Consider the following 19940-nt stretch of genomic DNA (forward strand, 5'->3'; position numbering starts at 1 on the left):
CCGACCAAAACATCCTTGGACGATCTCGCTGCCTCTTCCGCTCTGTCCAACAAATCTTTTTCAAACCTACATAGAAGCAGATTACGTTACTTTCGAAGCTGTTCTCTCTCACGTTTACAAAAATGTATTTCTTGAAAGCCAGCTTCAAAAAAAAAAAAAAAAAAAAAAATAACTTTGACGTGTTTTTGCGCAAATATTTTACAATAAATTTGTAATGTATCTTATATTTGTATTATTCTACCGCATGTGTGCGTTGTGGCTTGAATTTTTTCAAATTGTTACAACAGATGTATTGCACTACCGTTTTGTGACTGTTCTTGAAGATAATTACTTAATTAAAACAACAATCAAAAAATCAGCAGCAGTGTTGTGTTTATATGTAACTTTCTGATGTGATATCAGTAAAAGAATATATAAAAATACATGCCAGTTGAGCGGTCCACCGCCAGAAGAAAGCAACGGCAATCGTCGACGACGCGCACAAATCGTGTAAACGATTATTGCCGAGATCGCTCCGGTAGCGGCTCCGACCGTGCCCAGAACAGCAACCACCCCGACTCCGTGGACGTCCATAATATATAAATACTACAAATCTAGATTCTCATCAAAAACTCCTCTATTGTTATATACTAGATCTCATGTATTATGTAGTATATCGACGCGAGTACAGCTGTGTGTGACTCGCAATTGCGCTACAATCCAAGAATAAAAGAAATCGCGTTAAGAAGAACACGCGTTGTTGTTGTTGTTTGTTTTCCCGGTGTAAATAAAACACGCAAACGAACGTTTTACCTGTGCGTCGTGTGTGTGCGTTGCAACGTTACATTATTCCGTTCAGATGAAAAAGATTAATATAGGAAGGGATGCAGCAGCACAGGCTGTTTCCTGGTCTCGACGCGAATCGACGAAACCGGACGAAAGATCTGATCACAACCGAGACATCTCGCATCGATGGATGATGAGAGACGAATTGTCAACAAGTTGAAGACATTTCTCTCTTGATCGCGGTTGATTGTTCACGGAAACGTGCGTACATTTTCTTCCATACCGTTGAGAAACGCGACACAGACCTCGCTCCTCCTCTTTCAGATGAGTATCTAACGACGGGGTGCGCGTGCGCTCGTATCCGATCATCGAAAACTCGCCGCGGCAACGAGAAAACCGAGCAACCTTGAATCAGGAAAATTGGAGACGTTAATTGCTCCATAATTTGAAAAGTTCTCTCGTCCAATTAGAAGATCGCACGAAGCGATCAGATCTAAAACATTTATATAGTAATTATATATAAATTTGTACGTCTGTACGTGAGATAACGCAAAGCTCCATTTCTCTCTCTTACCCCTAAAGCAGAAAAGGAAAGTAAAACTATAAAAAAAAAAAGAAAAAAAAACGTCTCATAGATTTAACACTCATTTAAAACACCTAATGACTGGCACTTTAAAAGATCTGTCAAGATTGTTTTCAAGAGAGTTGCAATTAGAGAACTTTAAAATGTTGCTGTATGCATAAGATCTAAATTAGTCCTACTATAACGCAAAAAGTAACACCACGGACAAAAATGTTAAAAACTAGAAAAAAATCAATAAGTACCAATTATTGGAGAGAGGCTTTTGCTAGCCTAGTAGGGTTCCGGTTACTCCCCGGTTGATCATCTCCTCAAAGATTTTCCTTCTCTCTCTCTCTCTCCGTCCCTTTCGCTCTTCCTTCCCCTCCACAATCTTGCGTCCCATCCCTTCCCTTCCTTTCAATGTCTGTCATGTTTAACTACACACATCCATTTTTGCGTTTGCACTTAATCCAGCAAACCTGCAAGAACAACAACACAATTAGACACACAAGGAATTATTAACAATTGCTGAATACATATATTGGACAGAAGACATGACCGGTTTAGGCATGGACTTCGAGGACGATTTCTTCTTTGAGGAGGACAAAATGTTGGTTATAGCGAAAACATATGGACATACTTGAATCATTAATTAGGTGTAATTTTATTAAGCCGCATTATATTATTGTCACGATACGCTTTTTTTTTTTTTTTGTATTTTCAACATGCATGTGCAAATGTCACCAGTGCTGGTGTATGTGTGCGTGTTACATACCCACAGTACACGTTTTAAAAATCTGGATGGACAACTTTGTCAACAATTTGGACAATGCAATTATCTTACAAAATTATTTTGATCTCTTTATCACACTCAGCTAGCACCAAGCTGCACCAATTGGCAATAATCTGGAAGATCGCATTTATGTATGGCATTAGTTCGATTTTATACATGTCAATTATATTGATTCGTTTATTTGTTTTTCCATTTGGCTTTGCGCTCAATTTTTTCTCTCTACCAAATTTTTCATTTTTTTCTTTCTCTCTCTCTCTCTCTCTCTCTTTATTGTGCTTTGTCATGTGGGAATTTAGACCAAACATACAAGTGGTCTTGCAAGATCAATTTGTACAGCAAGGATCTACTAACCAAATGTAAGTTTTTTCTTTTGAAATATGTTTGTTTAAGATATATATATATATATGTACTGTTGTCAATAATATATCAAAGTGTTCAAGTAGATATATGTATGTGTATATACGTTTATATTTTGAACACACACTTCGACAGAAGTTAAAATTTTTCTATGAGATATGAATAGAACAGTGGTGGTAATATAAAAAAAAAAAAAAATACAATATTCGTAAAACAATAAACTTGCTCTTGCATGTACGTAATTTTTATAAAAAAAAGCTATTTATAGATTTTTATTTGCACATATGTGTTAAGTATTTTTCAGTTGATGGTCAAAATATTTTTATACGCACTATGTTTATATTTCTTACACGGCTTCTTGCGATAAATTAACATTTTCTATGTTTTTTTTATTTGATGCTCAAATGTACGCGCGCTAATGTATTGTATTTTTTATTGGCAAAAATATCAGGGGAATGACGATTACATCTGGGAACATAATAATACAGAAGGACGCCAATAATCTTATTGGCATAAGTATTGGCGGGGGAGCACCTCTCTGCCCGTGTTTGTATATTGTACAAATTTTTGACAATACACCCGTCGCTCTGGACGGCACTCTTCAAGCTGGCGACGAGCTTGTGGCGGTGAACGGGGCGTCGGTAAGGGGAAAAACCAAGGTTGAAGTTGCAAAGATGATACAATCTTGCGACTCGCAAGTCAGCATCAATTACAACAAGTTACACGCCGATCCGAAACAAGGCCGCACGCTTGATATCGCTCTGAAAAAGGTAAGTTCAACTTCAGCCACGTTAAGAAAACTCTCTTGTGTAATGTTGTGTGTACGTGTGTGTGTGTGTAGGTAAAACACAGACTGGTCGAAGGAATGGGCAACACCACAGCCGACGCGCTCGGACTATCGCGCGCCATTCTTTGCAACGACGCCCTTGTTCAGAGACTGATGGCGTTAAAACGCACAGAGAATTTCTACAGAGGTCTTGTCGCGCACGCGAAAGCTACATTGCATGCTTTTTTTGACCTGACACAAATTTACAAAGGTATAATTTTCTGACGAAATATATCTCTTGTATCCTATTTTTTTGTACATTATTACTTGGACAGCGTGTTTCTTCTAGTATTCGGAGACGCTTTCGCCGCCATAGGAGTGCGAGAGCCACAGCCACGTGCCAGCGAAGCCTTTCGACAATTCGGCGAGCAACACAGACAAATGGAGAAGTTCGGAGTGATAATGTTGAAAGCTCTGAAACCGATATTGAACGATCTGGGAACGTATCTCAACAAGGCCATACCGGACACGCGATTGACCATCAGCAAATACGCCGACGCGAAGTTTGAGTATCTGTCGTATTGTCTGAAGGTGAAGGAACTCGATGACGAGGAACAAAGTTGCGCCGCTCTGCAAGAACCGCTTTATCGCGTGGAAACCGGCAACTACGAGTATCGTCTGATACTGAGGTGCCGGCAGGAAGCTCGCGCCAGGTTCGCCAAGCTTCGCTCGGACGTGCTGGTGAAGCTCGAGCTGTTGGACAACAAACACGTCCAGGACGTGGTCTGGCAGTTGCACAAATTCGCGGCAGGGTTGGCCAAGTATTACGCCAACACGCGAGACATGTTGTCGGCGGTGACGCTGTTCCCGGTTGAGGTCGATCTGTCGCATTCCGCGTTTCAGTACAAATCTACCGGTCCGCAAACGTTCACCTATTCGAACGCCGATGTTGACGAATTGGAACCGGAGGAGAAACAGCATAACATAAAGGAGGAACTTCTCATCGACACGTCGAATTTTTCAGAGGAACCAACAAACAACATATAGCAATAAAACTTTGTACAATTTGTGATAGCAGGATCGCTTACGGCAAATCGGCTGTGGCGAGTCTGCCATTTCTTCACTTTCTTTCTCTGTATAATTTACTTGAAACTTTATTAGCATAAACTTACATCAGCGTTTGAACGTCGTCACGGTATCTTTGACCCTTTCTTCTTTTTCCAGACGTTTTCTAAAATTAATTAGTGTTTTACATATAATTAGAGTTCCTCTTACAAAAGTAGTTTATTAAATAACTATCTTCCTTTACCTCAGAACGCATATTTCTCCGATTTCTCGAGCTTTCCCGCGCTTTTGCCATATTTTCTCGCTTCTACGAACAGATTTCACTTGGCGCTCGCAACCATCACGAGCATAGGTCGGATTTACAATGTTCTGTCGCATTGGTCGATCTGCCGAGTCGAGCACGAACGCGATTGGACGTTGGGTGCGTTCAGACAACTCAACGGTTGCGCAACGGTTGAGAGATAATCACTTCTGATTGGATCGTACTTTTGGAACCGCAGCAGATTTTGAAGAATAGTCCTATCACAAGTGATGATCTCTCAACCGTTGAGTTGTCTGAACGCACACGTTGCGAACGTTGCCCGCGATCGTTGCGAGCGCCAAGTGGAACCTATTTGCGGACGATGCCTTTAGCTCGAAGAAAAAAAAATAAACATTCGCGTTTTCTACTTCACTCGCTCATTTCACAAGTTACGCGTGATAAGAGGTAAAAGAGTATAGTGTCAAAAACTTGGAAAATCACATCATTATATAAAAAAATAATTAAAACTAGTTAAAAATTACACCAAAGAAACATCTTTGAAAGTGGCAAGTTAATTACAATGACGAGTAATATAAGTATGTATCATCTTTCTCTTTAGCAGACAATTTAAAAAAAAAACAAATGCTTTTCTAGAAAAATCAAATCATAAAATATTGTTAATAATAAATTATTACTTTCAGAACGGTTATTATGTTCGCCACTTCCTGGATATTTGACGAGTGGTGCGACAGTCTGTGAAAACACTGAGCAACATCTCCTCAACTTCTTGCAAAACTTGCTGCCAAAGTCGGACTGTAAATCTATTTCAGATGAGTTGCGAAAGGTAACACAAAGAGAGTTTGTAAAAACTGTAAAAACTATTTTCTGTGTAATTTTTTATCTCTGTTTCAAATTGTTCTCCGTCTCTTCTAAATGAGAAACCAAAATCGCTAAATTAATATAAATCTTTGTTTTGTAAAAAATTTCAGACTTTTATATTCAGCAAATTCAAGGTAAAGCACAAGCAAAAACATCATAGTGGCAAAGGCAAATTCTCTCTTTCGTCCGTCAGGAAGAGAATGCACTTTGGTCTGAACAAAATTGGTCACAACAAAAGTCAAATCAAGTACCATGATATTTTGGCTTTGAAGCAACTGTGGTTAGATTACATTCGAAATATGCTCGGTATCAAATCGTTCACCAGTCTGCCGGAAGATCCTAACAGTTTAAGTTTGGAAAACATCAGCAAACAATTGATGAAAGCTGATTTTCATGGCGCCGAAATATCAGTGGACAGTTCAACGTGTCCTACTTTGGTAGGATTTAGAGGAATTGTTATACAGGATACAAAAAATACTTTCAAGATATGTGGGACGGACAATGTCATTCGAAGTGAGTGAAAATATCTTTGAATTTTGTCTTTTTCCCTGCAAAGTGTAAACATAATTGTGTGTTTGTGTGTGTATAAGATTTATAAATTTTTTCAACTGATGTGATCCTACAGTCAAGTGATTTTGCATGTTTGAAAACTCTTGTGTAACAATATGTACATTGCATTTGTGTTTTCAGCAATACCAAAAAAGTCAGCTAAATTTTCTATTTACTTGGATGATGGCGTGGTGTTGAAAACGTTTGGGAAGCAACTTTGCGTAAGACCTGTGGAACGTACCAGTAAAAAACTAAAGAGCACAAGACTAGTTCAATTGTGAGATATTGTAAATACTTTTCTCAAATAAAAACAAAAAAACATATTACACACTAAGTCTTTCCAGTGTTCAAATATTCTCTTCTTGTGTGTAAAAAAAAAGATTTGTTTCTTACTCAAAGAAATTGTCAAAATTGCGTAAACATCGATTTTATTGACGCACTCTCTCTGTAAGGTCTGGTTTTTTCTCAATGTGGAATATATAATATTCTATACGTAAACGCGCGATTTTTGGCCACCTTTGTGTGGCCATAGGCGTCTTCTAATTCTTTGCAACGTCGGTATTGAGCATCTAATAGTTACATCATATATATATATAACAAGTTACATCATATATAAAAGCAGTACCGGCAGCGAACCTCGGACCACGTGTATAGCCAGAATTGTTTTCAATATAAATACATCATTTATTTCTGTATAATTTTCCATTATCATATACTTTTGCAGAGAGTATTATCAGTTACGATATATTACAATCTATATAACTTTATTGTATTTTATATATATATATATATATAATCGTATAGCATATTTAACGTAATTGTTTACTACTTACATGAATATATAGGATATTATTTATTCGTTATCAATATAACGTATATAATGGATGTTATATTTTATACGTGTGTGTGTGTGTCTGTGTGTGTGTATATGAATAAATAAAAGTTTGCCTTAAAAAAAAGAAAAAAGGAAACTGTTTACAAATGTGTAAACAACGCACAAATCGTCAAAACTCGTGGAGGGAATGCTAAACGCGATCAAAAACAATCGAGAGCTAATAATCGCGTACAAAATAAGTGACCGCTACGTCACTGCTCTTGACTATTTTACATGATACATGATACAAAGTATTAATAATAATAATAATAATATTAATAATATTTAGAATGTAAAATTTTTCTCGTGTCGATATGAACTTTCGGGCTATATAAATTTTATAAAAGAAAGACTACATGCTATAAAAAAAAAACCTTTCGTTACATCTCACGACTTGCTACAAGTAACATTTATATCGAGTTTGTTTGTGAAAAAAAAAAACACAACTTGTATAATAATTATGTACGGGAATGTTGAGAGGTAAGAAGCACATGCGAAATTAGTTAGTTTTTTTTTTTTTTTTATCTTGTTTTCTGCCGTACTTCGTATTGTTTCAATTGTATATTGATGTAGCACTTACACACGCAACATAAATAATTTTAAAAAATATCAGAGTTTTAACACGCACACAACATGACTGTGACATCTTTGTTTTTTTTTTGTTTTTGTTTTTTTTACAATAATAATAGCATGATTTAAAAAGTTTAGAATTTGCATAATTCAATTGCGTTGTTTGTTAATAAACTATATGATGATTAACGATCTCAGCAACTTTTTTTTATCAAGTCAAGTAAAAATTCACGACACACCGCGCGAAAAATCGAAAGAGAGAGAGAAAGAAAGAGAGAAAAAACCGTAATTAAATATTACCAAAACATTTTTTTATAGTACAATATTAACAATGTGATAGAAACGATTATATGTTACAATTTCTTTATATAATTTTTTTTTTTTTTTTTTTTAACCCTAGGACCTGAGAGAGCCTGGGTAGGGTGGTCTCTGATGATGTGCGGCACCCCACGCGCGTTTTTTCAAATCATTAATTGTTGTGTTTTTATACGTTGCTCAGTTATTATTAAATGTCTTTTGTGTCAACTTATTGCGTTTTTTGTCGTCATAAAATAATATTATACCTGTGTAATTGTTTCTCGTTAGAAAAACCATATTCAATTTTACAATTCATGAGATATTATCTCTTGCTAGTTAGTTAATGCACGTCAGCACGCAATACCGGCTCGATAATGAACTACTTTTGTGTGTATGACTTGTTACGCTAAAAAAGAACAGAATCTTACAACAAGCAATAAGAAAAACAAAAATCCTGAAACAAATGCGCAAGTAAAAAATCGCGCAATAATATTGTTTGTTACAAAATTTGCGTTCTAGCACAATTTGTTTTGTTTCTTCTCCCACTTGCGTGGTTTTAAAAGACTGAGGAACACTGTGTATGCCGGTTACAAAACTTACGAGATCTCTAAGTTTCTTACTAGGAAGTCTCTCTCTCCGAGGTTTCAGACGATCCCAGAGACGTTATATTAAAACTCTCGCTGCAGACGCAGTCCTAGGGTTAAACACTCCTTTTACGCATTTCGCTGAAAAATTACCTAGTTTTTCTTATAAAAACAGAAAAACACAAATGTTAAAGGGATGTTGACACGCGAAGACACGTAAAAAAAAAAAAAAAAAAAAAATTCAATCTATACTTCATGTCATCAATAAGAAAATAGGATTTTTCTTGGCCTCCATTGATACATATCGTTCGCTTTGCATAAATCGAAAAATAAAAAAATAAAAAAAAAATAACCGCAGTCGAAAACATCTCTGTATTACATATCAAGCAAATATACATACACAAGTAGATCTAACGCTTAGACGATGTGTATACGCACTACAGATACACGCCGAAATATCTTCAAGTGTTTATTGTTTAGACTTTTTCCTCGCCTCGAAAGAGGATCTCGTTATTACAACAATACTGACATAACGATATACACCTTGATCTACCCAATCTATATGAGTAACTCGCGTTTGCCTCTTATACGTTTCTATTTTTTTTATTCTTTTATTTTTTTAAATTTTTATCTGCAATACTGCGCGTTTGTCTGATGAACATTTCCTCGAATGTAATAAATTCCAATGCTATTTTGCAAAACGGTTAAGAACCCAACTGTCAACTATTTGAGAAATAAAAAGAAAAACACAAAATTTTGCGCGCGCGCACTGTGATAATTTTTTCAACGTGCGTTCCTTACGCGTTACAAAGCCGAAAACAATCAAATTTTTGTCGAAAAGCGAATGTTGTGTGAAAAGAGCGATTTACACATAATTGATCGATCTCTCTCGAATGTCGGAAAGAATACATACATACACACATGTCGTTTATTAATGTACTATCTACGCAATGATTCTTAAATTCAACAAGAGGGGGGAATCTCAGTACTATGTTTAAGAGAAAAAAAACAGAAATTTTTTTCCTCTTCATTCTTTTATATATATATATATATATATATATATATATATATGTGTATATATATATATATATAAATGTATACGCTTTACTTTCTCTAATGTGTAATTAATATTGGTTTGACAAAACCTGTGTTAAACAACGATTTAAACGATGATATATATATATATATATATACACATATATATAATGTATATATATAACTGTATATATATATATATATATATAACTGTTTGCTTTTTCGACAACGTTTTTCTTCCATAAATTACAAGTTCACATTTAGATAGCGCATGATAGCCTTTGCTTGTTAATGTATACAGACGTTTTTTTTTTGTTTTATGTTTTTTTTTTATGTCAACTATCATCATGATCTAAACGTGTGGGCAATTCTCTTCGTTTATTTTATTTTATTTTTTTTTCCTAATTATATTTTTCATTCTCATATATTCGCTTTGACAATATCAAGCTAACAAAAACGATTTTTATACTACCTAGACTTTATAGAAAAGTAGATTATTTGTTTTGAATGTGTTTCACATACCGTAGCCTTGATAGGCTGCAGCAGCGGGCGCGTACACCTGTGCGGGTGTACCGTACACATTCTGAGCTGCGTAACCAGGCGCCATCATTCCCGGTCCTGCAGTCAACATTAACTGAGGTTCAGCTGGAAAAAAAAAAAAAAAGGAAGAAAAATAAATCAGATATTGAAATGTGTGTTTTTTTTTTTTACAAAAACTGCTACACTCTCTTTCTCGGTTGGGGAAATGACTACTCACGCATAATCATAGGTTTGTGTTCCTGATGATCAGTTTCTTCGATGCGACGACTTTCGGCTTCTTCCAACTTATCGACCTGTCCCGAATCACATTCGATCAATAAATTTTGCGAGTTCGGACGAAACATTTTGACACTTTTTGTGTATTTTCTCACCTTCGTGATGTATTCTCGCGCTACTTGTATGAGATATGGCATTGCGAAATGCAAGATACGATGTTTCCACGCAAGCTCCAGAATAACGTCCGGGTGAAGTAGATCGTAACAATGAAATAGGCATGCTGCGAAGCAATCTTTAGAGCCTCGTTCCAAGAACCACTCGAGCAATTCTTGAGCGACTTCCTGATTTCGCGATTCCGCCGCGTACTCCATTGCGTCCCTGTTATCGAATTGGCGGTTAATGAAATTTGCGCTCGCGTAACATTACCTCGAAGGAAACCCTCTAAGCGAATAACGCGCACAGCATTAATTACCTGAATAGACGGTCCTTCTTGCAAAGTTCCACGGATTGCTTCCATCTGTTGTTACCCTTGTACAGATACGCGGCGATTCTCCTAAACTCGATCAGTTCGTGCTTCTCTAGTTGCTGCGCTAGCGCAATGTTATCAAAATTATCGAACGCGTCGATCGACGTTCGAAGACCCTGGTAATCCTCCTCGTCGATTAGCAAGCCGTTTAAAGCTTCATTGATTGCTTTGTTGTTGAGAGCCTGAACGGATCTCAGATACGGTTTTACTAGTTGCAGATGACCAGTTCTCGTGAAGTAAGCAACTGATCTCGTGTGATCCATACGCGGTGCGAGTACAAGCAATATATCGTTCAGAAGAAGGGGTTTGTATTCTACGTAAAATTGTATAGCTTTGTAATAGAGCTCGACGTTCGCGACTTTAGTGATTACGTCCTTGAAGTGACCCTCTCGCCAAGCCTCGGTTGGATGTTGCATCATCGCGAGGACCGCGTTGTCGTATTCCTCGTATTTGTCGTACAAGAACACCAGTTCAGCCCACAAGTGCGCTTGTTCTGCTGCACGTAACACCTGCAAGTCATTTCCTCAAGTTATTTTCTCAACCACCTGTGCGGCGACGAACGTTCGATTTCAAGCGCAACAACAACTCACCTTCGGTATATTGACGCGCGACCAGAAAAGTTCCAAGTGTTCTCTCATTCGCTGAGGCTTGTATTTACTGTAGAGAATAGCCAGTTCGGTGAACATTCCCATGTGAGCTCGCTCGAGTCCCAGAGCGGCTTCCAGAAGGTTGATGAGTTCTTCGAAGTGACCGCGGTCCTGATAATAATTGATCAAATCCTCTAGCTCGTCGGCATGCACGACTATGTGAAGACCGCACATCTGGGCCAGTCGGAATTCACCGCTGTCCACGCAGGCGAAACAAACTTCCTTCCAAGTACGAGTCGAATTAGCTTTGCGCGCGCTGTCCACGGCGCCTTGAAATTCTTTCAAGTGGACTAACGTTATAGCGAGACGCGCGAAATTCGACACGTTGTTGTAAAGCAGCTTCGCGGCGTCGTACATCTTATCGTCGAAACATCTATCGCCGATCTACAAGGAAGTAAAAAGAGCTTTTGCAGAAACTTTAACTTCGCGAGTTTGCAATTTCGCGCAAAAACGACTTAGTTATTAGGATCGTACCTTTTGTATGTCGGCGTGATTAGGACCGGATATGAATTCCTCGAGATCCGCGAGTCTATTGGTTCGCGCGTACGCATATATCAATTCGCTTTCGATGAAGGATTCGCGCGCCTTTTTGCGAGCCATTTGCAGATAGCGAACCAAGTCTTCCCAGTGCGAGGTACGGTGTGCGGTTTCCACCACGTCCATGTACGCCGAGGGATCGTCCGCTTTGATGAAGCTGTCGATCGCCTCCTTAACCAAACCCTGTTGCAACTGAGCCCTAGCTAGTTGCGACCATACAGGTGGCTCGTTGCATCTGCGGATTTATTCAGACGAGAGTTATAGAAAGCTGGAAAATAGAAGAAAGACGCACGCATACGCGCGCACACATCGTACCTTTCTGCAAATTCATAAGCTCTGTCCAAGTTGCCGACTTGCTCGATCAAAACCTGGATGGCTGACGTATTAACGTCGAACTTTTTGAAGATCGCGAAAGCTTCTTCGTAAAGTTCGTTGTTGATGGCGATGTTGGCGATATCCGGAGCGTCGTAATTGTCCAAGCGATTGATGTACTCCATAACGCGCGTACGATCAGCCTTGATGGCCGTTAGTATCAAGAGATTCTGCAAGTTGCGGTGATCGCTGAAGACGCTGCTGTCCAGTACTATTTTCTCGAGAAGTTCGATCAGTTCGTTTGGCAAGTCGGCTGTCATAAAAGCTTTTACGGTGACCGATATGTCCTCGGGATCTTGCGTCTCGGACAACGCCGTCTGAACGACCTGATCGATCAACGGCCGCTTGTACGGATTGCTCTCGAGAAGCACCTCCGCCCAGAGATCCGGATCTCTGCGTCTCACCAGATATCTGGCTTCGCTCTTGAACAGACTGTTCTCGTTGCATACGCTTATCAGTTCGCGATCGCACTGACCGCGTTCGTACGCGATGCAAGCCAAGTGGGGATCGCGCTTCTCGCAATACTTGCCGACGACTCGGCTGTCATAGAACTGATTCTCCTTGAGAAATCTCTCGGGATTGTTGTTGCTGTCGATGTAGATCTTGGCCAGAGCGTTGTGCGTCGCGGGTTCTACGCAACCCTCGTGAACGCGAGACTCCAACCACGGCAGCAGAAGCTTCAGACGATTTCTCTTCTCGACTTCCTCGACCAGTTCGTCAGTCGAGAACTGTCCGCGTACTACGAGTATCAGATTCTTGATAATATCCTCCGAACAGTCAACGTCCAGCAAACCACCCACAACTACAGGCAAACGCGACGGGTTTACTTTCTGCACGTAAATCTCGATGTATTTTTGCAAATTGTTGCGATAGAGGTAGAGAACTAGGTCGTGAACAAAATCAAACCGATCGCACACAATGATCAAAGGCAACTGATCCGAAAGCTTCGCTTCCTTCAGAAAATTCTTGACGCGTTCCGGATTGTAACAGTTGCTCTCCCGACATATGCGCTCCACCTCTTTGATCTGTCCGGTTTTGCACGCGGCCTGAATGTACTTGAAGTGCACTTCTTGATCCTGGCTGAAATTCACGATAGATCCCAAGAAATAGAACAAACCCTCGTAAGATTTGAAGCTTTCGAACAGATCGATCAACGCTTTGGTCGTCAGTTGCTCGTGATATTTGGTCGCGATTTGTATGCAAATTTGCAAGTTCTGTCTTATGTTGGCCGTAAGCATGGCCTTCAAACACTCGAGAGAATCTTCCACGGACAGAGTCCCGAAGAAACCTACGAGCCAGTCGGGAGAGAGCAAGTGCGTGTGCACGACCGCTCTCTTGATATCGTACAAGTCTGTATAATGTTCGAGAGCGCGTTGCAACAAACCGGCCTTCTCGCACAACTGCGCCACGTGGGCTCTGTCGTAGTGAGTGAACATCTGATTGCCCAGTATAGCGTCGGCCACTTGCGGAGCCGACATTAGATTCATCTCCAACAGGCGAGTTTGTAAGGCACCCTCGCTCGGTCGGTTGTTCTTGAGCGCGTCCAAAAGAAAGGCTGTGCATTGCTGCACCATGTTTTGCTCCATAAATATGTCGACGATCTGATTGATGTCGGCCAACGGTTCGTCGTCTTGAACCAACATTTGAGCGAACGCCACACCCTGATCGGGATTAATTCTCATGACATTTCGCAAGAGAAATATGTAGTCCGGCGTGTACGAGACCTTCTTCGCGTAGAGAACTATTTTCTGAAACTGGCCGGTTTCCGCGAAGCATTGGATAACCTTGTTCGGCACATTGGCTCTCAGATAAACGCTGAGCGCCAACGTGGGATCCGCCTGCTTCACCAGATCTCCCAGTTCCTCGCTGCACTCGAGCTTGTCCTCCTTCAACCACTTCTCGAGCAACTGTTTACGTCCCTGAACCAGCACCGGTCGGCACAGTTCCAACGACTCGTACTTGTTCAGCTGACCCTGATCCAAGAGGATACCAAAGTATTGCAAGAGTGGAGACGTCTGACCCTGCGTGGTCGGGACTTGTTGAAATCGTTGTATAGTCGCGGGCGTTCGGAGTATTCCCTTCGGAGCGTTGGCCGCAACCTTCGCCGCCTCCGCGTACTGACCGTTTTGGAAGAGCATGTTGAACTTTCTCACAAACAGATCTTCCGCTCCCGACAAGTTGTTTCTCACGGCCATTCTCAGCGCTAGTTCCGAATTTTGCAGCACCCCGTTGATGTACGGGATTATGTTCTCTTCGTCCACGGAAACGGACAGAACCTGACCCTTTCGATTTACTCCGATTATGCCGCCGGAAGCTTCGTGCGGCGCGGTTACGAAGATGGTTTCTCCCGAAATACGATTCATAAATATACACGTCGCGGATTCGATATCGTACATATGTATATACCCGTATTTTGTGATTAAATATATAACGTCGTATTTGGAGCTAACTTGCATGGCGACCGGAAAATCGTTTCCCGCCTCAGGTGGAAAGAACACGTCTACCGCTTTTTTCGGAAACGGATGATTGCCCGCGGGCGGCTGGCCCACCTCGATTATATGAAGCTTCGCTCCCTGAACCGTTCTAACGGCGAAGCAGAACAGATTGCTGGGTTCCGCGTTTCCTTCCATTTTGAATTGGGCGAATGAGGCAGCGTGGCCCTCGATGGGCTGCGAGCACTTGCGCTCAACCGAATAGAGCTGCATGGCGCCCACCACTCTGTTATGCTGCGCCGAAATGCCGATCAACAACAGCCACGTCTGCTTCGGATCCGTTCTGTAATTGATTATCTGACAGCCGTTTAATGACGAGTGACGTTCGAACATCTTGTTCGGCGTTGAATCTCCCTCCATCGACCAGTGATACACCGCGGTTTCTGTTACCAAGGCCAACGTGTTCAGAGATATCCATTTCCAAAAGACCACGTCTTCCGTCATTGTGTGAGCTTTCATTTTCGACTTCATTTCGATGTTAAAAATCTGCAGTGTCTTCATGGCTAGCAAAAGCACAAAGTAATTTCTCTTAGCAACTCCTATATACCGTGTCCCAAAAGCTTTGAAACAAATATCTCAAGAATAAAGCATCATAAAGAAAAACTGTTTCAAACAAAAGTTGCAAAAGTTTGAAAGTTTTGCAACGCTTTATTTTTCAGATACGAACTGTTCCGGAAAACTTTTGAAGTTTGTATTTTATTTTCTTTCAATGTCTCAGTGCTGTACTAGAGACCAGATGAATGTTAAAGATATAAAAGATATATTTCTTGCCCATGGCTACTGAGCTGAGGGTCACATGTAATTTTTATAGCAACAGTTTGCGAGATTAAGTTTACTTCCAGAGTTCAACAACATCTTGATGGTGAGATGTGCCTCAACATCTTGTAATAAGAGTCAAGATCAATCAGTGAATGAGACGTTAAAACAAAAAAGGTCAGTGTAAAAATGACGATTCTGGCTCCAAACTCAGAAGTGGGCAAGAATTTGTATTCTTATTTATTTAAAATCTCTGTTCGACAAAGTTGAACCGTGTGCCTACACATACCTTTCAGAGCGATAACTTTACTAGCTGGATTCATAATTGCAGAATCAGCTGATATTGGTCTTCTAATGGGGTTGGTGGAGTCATTCATGTCGATAATTACTACCTGGGCAGTATCGCCAACTTTTTCTCTAACGCAAATAAATTTATCAGACTCCATGGTGAGCGTATTAAAACTGACATTACTGGCATTAATCCCCACAGCTGTAAGCTGCAAACAAAAATGTACAGAGAGAACACGTATCAGTTTCGCAAATCTTCAAGCTCTTGTCCGTGCAGTCAATGTTTGGTCTGACCAAGCGACTAAGAAACACTCTGCTCTTTCTTCCATTTGTTTTTTACGTGTTTTATATATTTTAACAATTTATTTACAAAAAGTGTAAAGCTTTCACAAGCGAAGCGCGTTTTAACGCGCAATTGTAGCAACTTTGACAAAATGTTATAACATTTGTTGCGCGCGTGATTTTTTAATAGTTAAATAATATTATCGCAAAAATGTATTTTCAAAAACAGAATGTTACAAAAAATATTTATTTACAAGATAAATAGCGAAAAAAAAAAATAAAGGATAACAGGGTTGCATGCGTCAAGATTATTATTTATTCGCACAAGTTGACATAAAATTGCTATTAAATCTAATGACAAAACATCGCCGTTCCAAATGTTTTCTGTCAAAAATATCGGGAACCGTAAAGAAAACTCCGATAAGAAAGCGGTAAAAGCGGAAACAAGGGGCGTACACGTCGACAGTGCACTCGCCATGTAATCGCGAATTACGCGTTTGAACAATGTTTGTTCAATTTGTTTCGTGCGAAAATATAATTAACGCGAGTACAATATTCAATTAACTCTCCGTTCCGAGAAATTACAAGCGCACGAATCGTTAAGAAAAAAAAAAAAAAAAAAAAAAATATATATATATATATCGAGTCACGTCATCGTATCTTGCGCGCACGAGAGAGAGACGGAATGTTACATCGCACCGTGGATGTCGATGTAAAAGGCAATTAATTTTGAAAAATTACATTTCCGTTTCGACGAGCCAATTACTCGTCAACACATTGACATTCCGCGAGAGAGGAAGAGAGAGAGATAGAGAGAGAGAGAGAGAGAGAAAATGAAAGAGAGAGAGAGAAAGAGAGAAAGGACTCGCGAAAGCCGAGAAAACGCCTTTGGTGTCGTTCCCTGCGAAAAGGATCGAGAGAATCCAAAATCGGCATCGGCATCGGTCTCCTCGCTCTTCTCTCTTCTCTCGCGAAAAGGCGAAATATCGAATGGGAATTAGATGACGTTACCTGAAGGTGTTCTTGGAACCTTATGGGCAATAGCTGCGTCATTTTGCCCGAGATATTCGAAAACTCGCCGAGGTTCTCGACCCGCTATTCCTCCCGTGAACGTGGCAACGCGTTCCCAGCACCCTGTGACCGTTTCTGTCCAACTATTCTCGCTTTAACGTGCGTCTCTTATCCCCGAACGTTCGGCGTCAATCATCAAAAACGCAAAACCAACTAACGCAGGGAACGAGAGAACTGTCGCTACTTGCCGCTGCTGACACCCATCATGGCCGCCCAACGCCGCCCCTCTAATCTATCGAAATAGTTCCCGCGTATGAAATTCCTCCGCGCCCGCTCGCGCCGAACGCAACGCCGACGACGACGACGTATCGACACGGCCCGGACGGATCTCGGATTCTGATCTCGAAGTCCGTCTTTTCCGCGCGAACAACCGATTTGATCGAGCTGACGTTTTTTTTTTTCTTTTTTTTTTTTTTTTGTCGTTTTTAATCGGCCCGACAGAGTCAACGTCAGCGGAAGAATACACACGAGCGCGATTTGACACACCGAACACACACACATACATACACGCACGCCGGACTCGGTGGCAAATCTCGCGCATCATCCCTTCCCCTCGTCTTTTCGCCGCTTCAATGAAACCGCGCGCGTGGAACGTACGCGTTTCAAGACATTGACACAAGATTATGAATGTTAATACAATTTTTTTTTTTTTGGTTTAACGGGCTATCGTAAAATTGCGAATGTTAATTGAATTTTTTCCACATTTAACGAGCTACGTACTTCGAATTATTGGCGTAACGCGAGATCATCGTCGGTTGGATCTCACAAATAAAAGCTTTTAATGAATTCATAACATATGTGTAAAAAATAAGAGGTGGGTGGGGAAACGTGAGACGAGACGGGAGATGCGGAAACGTGTGATCACAAATTTGTTCAACAAGATGCTTTATTCCCTAGCAGTAGCATCAGTTCGATATTTGCTTCAATTTGTACACAAAATAGAAATGACTTGTGCTACTGTTACAGAACACGTAGCATACTTGATTTTTGCGCAGACACAATTGCTTTTTTTTTTTTTTAGTCAAAGAGCCCAAAGCCCATATCGTCGTCTTCGGATTCGGATTCCTCCTTGGCAGGCTTCTTTTCCTCTGTTAAAACAACAAACAGCGTTTTAACACATTTGTGCGTTTTAACACATTTTTATACTCAATTACACATAACATAGACTAGTCCCAGAAACGTTTTTTTAAACATTTTTATTTAAAAACTGAAGTTGCAATTTTTTAAAAAACCATTTGCCCTTTCAAATGTCCACTGATACGTGTTGGTTATTTAACAAAAACAATTTTACACTTTTTAATTTTTAAAGATTTGAGGGATGGAGAAAAAAACCCAAAGAAATTAGAGATGTATGTGTGTATATAGATTTAAAATATAAAAACAGCGAGTTTTTATAAGCTAAGGAGAAACAAAACCTATATTTACCTTTCTTCTCCTCTGCCGGAGCTGCTGCAGCAGGAGCTGCGGGAGCACTTGCCGCAGCTGCTCCGCCAACTGGAATGGATGAAAGTTTTTCTCTTCCTGAAAATTTACAAGAACAAGTGTATAATTAGTTAATTACTGACTAACACACAAAGTGCGTATGTACTCTCTTAGATAAGAAACAAAACTGTGTTCTCAAAGAGCGTGCGTCAAAACTCACCCTTAGAAATTAATTCGTCAATAGACTTTCCATTGAGTTCTGAAATAACCTTCTTCAGTTTTTCAGTGTCAGTTTCAATCCCGACAGACGACAAGATCTTTTCAATGTCGTTCTGGCCTGGCGAGGCTTTGCCTCCCAGCACAGCTAGCATATAAGCAGCCACGTAACGCATTCTGAAAAAAGCAACATGTTTGTTAGAACAATTATTAATATAATCGTGCTAAGCCGTCAGTCATCAGTCTATAAACTGTCTTAATAATCATTCCAAATGCTAATTATGTGCTCAAGAACATACTATCATAGTTATTTGGTTCGAGAACTGTGTAGAGATTATCATCAAATAGAATTATTTATTTATCATATCAGATCCTGTAAAACTACGTTGCAATTTGCACAATAAATAAAATAGCAATTTAATGTTCAACAATAAGATCCGCAAGTGTATTCAAACGCGTCACTCTTGTCGAGCGACGGAGCGAAACCAAATCCAACGAGACCAAGAAATTGTAAGATGCAATCGAACGAACAATCTAAACTTTTTGCTTTGCGGTTATTCAATTACTTCGAAACTTGGAATATTATTTTATATTTGACAATTGTCTCTACTCACATTTAAGTCCTACAGACACGAAACGTGGTATCTGCTCGGGTGAATATCTGGCGCGCAACGAAACACGCCGGAAGAAACAGACCGAATGAGAAAGAAAGCGAAAAAGAAACGGAACGTATCTTCATGTACGCTCACGGCGAATATCTTGAGCGTCTGATTGGCTATCGAGTGAACAACTTTAGAAAGGTCCCTATCTAATAGCCAATCAGAATTAAGTCTAACTTTCTGTAAGGCCTGTTCTACAATACGGTCGTAAGAAATTGACCAATCACAGACAAATAAAAATAATCGATTCAAAGAAAAATCATCGATTGTGATTGGTCAATTTCTTACGACTTACGGCTTACGATTGTATTGTAGAACAGGCCTAAGGCCATGCACATAGTGAAAGTTTAGAAGTAATCGCAAAGTCGTAAACAAATTGACCAATCACTGGCCAGCATTCCAACTAACGTAAGATAATACTGGTCTGTAATTGGTTGAATTGCTTACAATCTTCCGCTGTTCCGAAAGCAAAAATTAATTATAATTTTGGACTGTCCAAAATTAAATGCCGTTTAATCCGACAGCGGAAATTAATTATAATTTCGGACTGTCCAAAATTAAATGTCGTTTAATCCGACA

General features: G+C 39.9%; 4 protein-coding genes and 1 long non-coding RNA gene across 8 annotated transcripts; 2 read left to right on the forward strand and 3 right to left on the reverse strand.

Moving 5' to 3' along the window:
• Nucleotides 1–432: 432 nt before the first annotated feature.
• On the reverse strand, nucleotides 433–1675 carry LOC109854642. Of its 2 annotated transcripts, none has more exons than XR_002250231.1 (3): nucleotides 1591–1675; nucleotides 793–1170; nucleotides 433–692 (listed from the first exon to the last, which is right to left on the reverse strand). It is a non-coding gene; the product is annotated as an uncharacterized LOC109854642 (long non-coding RNA). The 2 variants fall into 2 exon arrangements; XR_002250232.1 differs by having other exon boundaries at nucleotides 793–1258; nucleotides 1591–1648.
• Nucleotides 1676–1739: 64 nt separating this feature from the next.
• Nucleotides 1740–4414, forward strand: LOC109854637 (PRKCA-binding protein). 3 transcript variants are annotated; one of them, XM_020427935.1, is made up of 5 exons: nucleotides 1740–1937; nucleotides 2417–2476; nucleotides 2929–3247; nucleotides 3319–3514; nucleotides 3593–4414. In XM_020427935.1, the coding sequence occupies exons 1-5, from the start codon at nucleotides 1882–1884 to the stop codon at nucleotides 4288–4290; spliced, it is 1329 nt and encodes a 442-aa protein (XP_020283524.1). In that variant the 5' UTR covers nucleotides 1740–1881; the 3' UTR covers nucleotides 4291–4414. The 3 variants fall into 3 exon arrangements, with proteins under 3 accessions (XP_020283524.1, XP_020283523.1, XP_020283525.1); XM_020427934.1 differs by having other exon boundaries at nucleotides 1740–2476; XM_020427936.1 differs by lacking the exon at nucleotides 2417–2476.
• Nucleotides 4415–4947: 533 nt separating this feature from the next.
• On the forward strand, nucleotides 4948–9062 carry LOC109854636 (ribonuclease P protein subunit p29). Its single transcript, XM_020427932.1, has 4 exons — nucleotides 4948–5145; nucleotides 5251–5393; nucleotides 5539–5941; nucleotides 6119–9062. The coding sequence occupies exons 1-4, from the start codon at nucleotides 5130–5132 to the stop codon at nucleotides 6256–6258; spliced, it is 702 nt and encodes a 233-aa protein (XP_020283521.1). The 5' UTR covers nucleotides 4948–5129; the 3' UTR covers nucleotides 6259–9062.
• Nucleotides 9063–9382: 320 nt separating this feature from the next.
• On the reverse strand, nucleotides 9383–17498 carry LOC109854635 (clathrin heavy chain). The gene is made up of 9 exons (XM_020427931.1): nucleotides 17005–17498; nucleotides 15713–15920; nucleotides 12119–15170; nucleotides 11741–12038; nucleotides 11210–11650; nucleotides 10566–11128; nucleotides 10249–10471; nucleotides 10095–10170; nucleotides 9383–9982 (listed from the first exon to the last, which is right to left on the reverse strand). Exons 1-9 carry the CDS (start codon nucleotides 17044–17046, stop codon nucleotides 9852–9854), a joined length of 5034 nt encoding a protein of 1677 aa, XP_020283520.1. The 5' UTR covers nucleotides 17047–17498; the 3' UTR covers nucleotides 9383–9851.
• Nucleotides 17499–18069: 571 nt separating this feature from the next.
• LOC109854663 (60S acidic ribosomal protein P2) lies at nucleotides 18070–19425 on the reverse strand. Its single transcript, XM_020427990.1, has 4 exons — nucleotides 19317–19425; nucleotides 18707–18879; nucleotides 18490–18585; nucleotides 18070–18152 (listed from the first exon to the last, which is right to left on the reverse strand). The coding sequence occupies exons 2-4, from the start codon at nucleotides 18876–18878 to the stop codon at nucleotides 18082–18084; spliced, it is 339 nt and encodes a 112-aa protein (XP_020283579.1). The 5' UTR covers nucleotide 18879; nucleotides 19317–19425; the 3' UTR covers nucleotides 18070–18081.
• Nucleotides 19426–19940: the final 515 nt, after the last annotated feature.

The sequence above is a fragment of the Pseudomyrmex gracilis genome, unplaced genomic scaffold, assembly GCF_002006095.1.
Source record: "Pseudomyrmex gracilis isolate BER0280 unplaced genomic scaffold, ASM200609v1 scaffold_71, whole genome shotgun sequence".
In the NCBI taxonomy this organism is placed as follows: Eukaryota; Metazoa; Arthropoda; class Insecta; order Hymenoptera; family Formicidae; genus Pseudomyrmex; species Pseudomyrmex gracilis.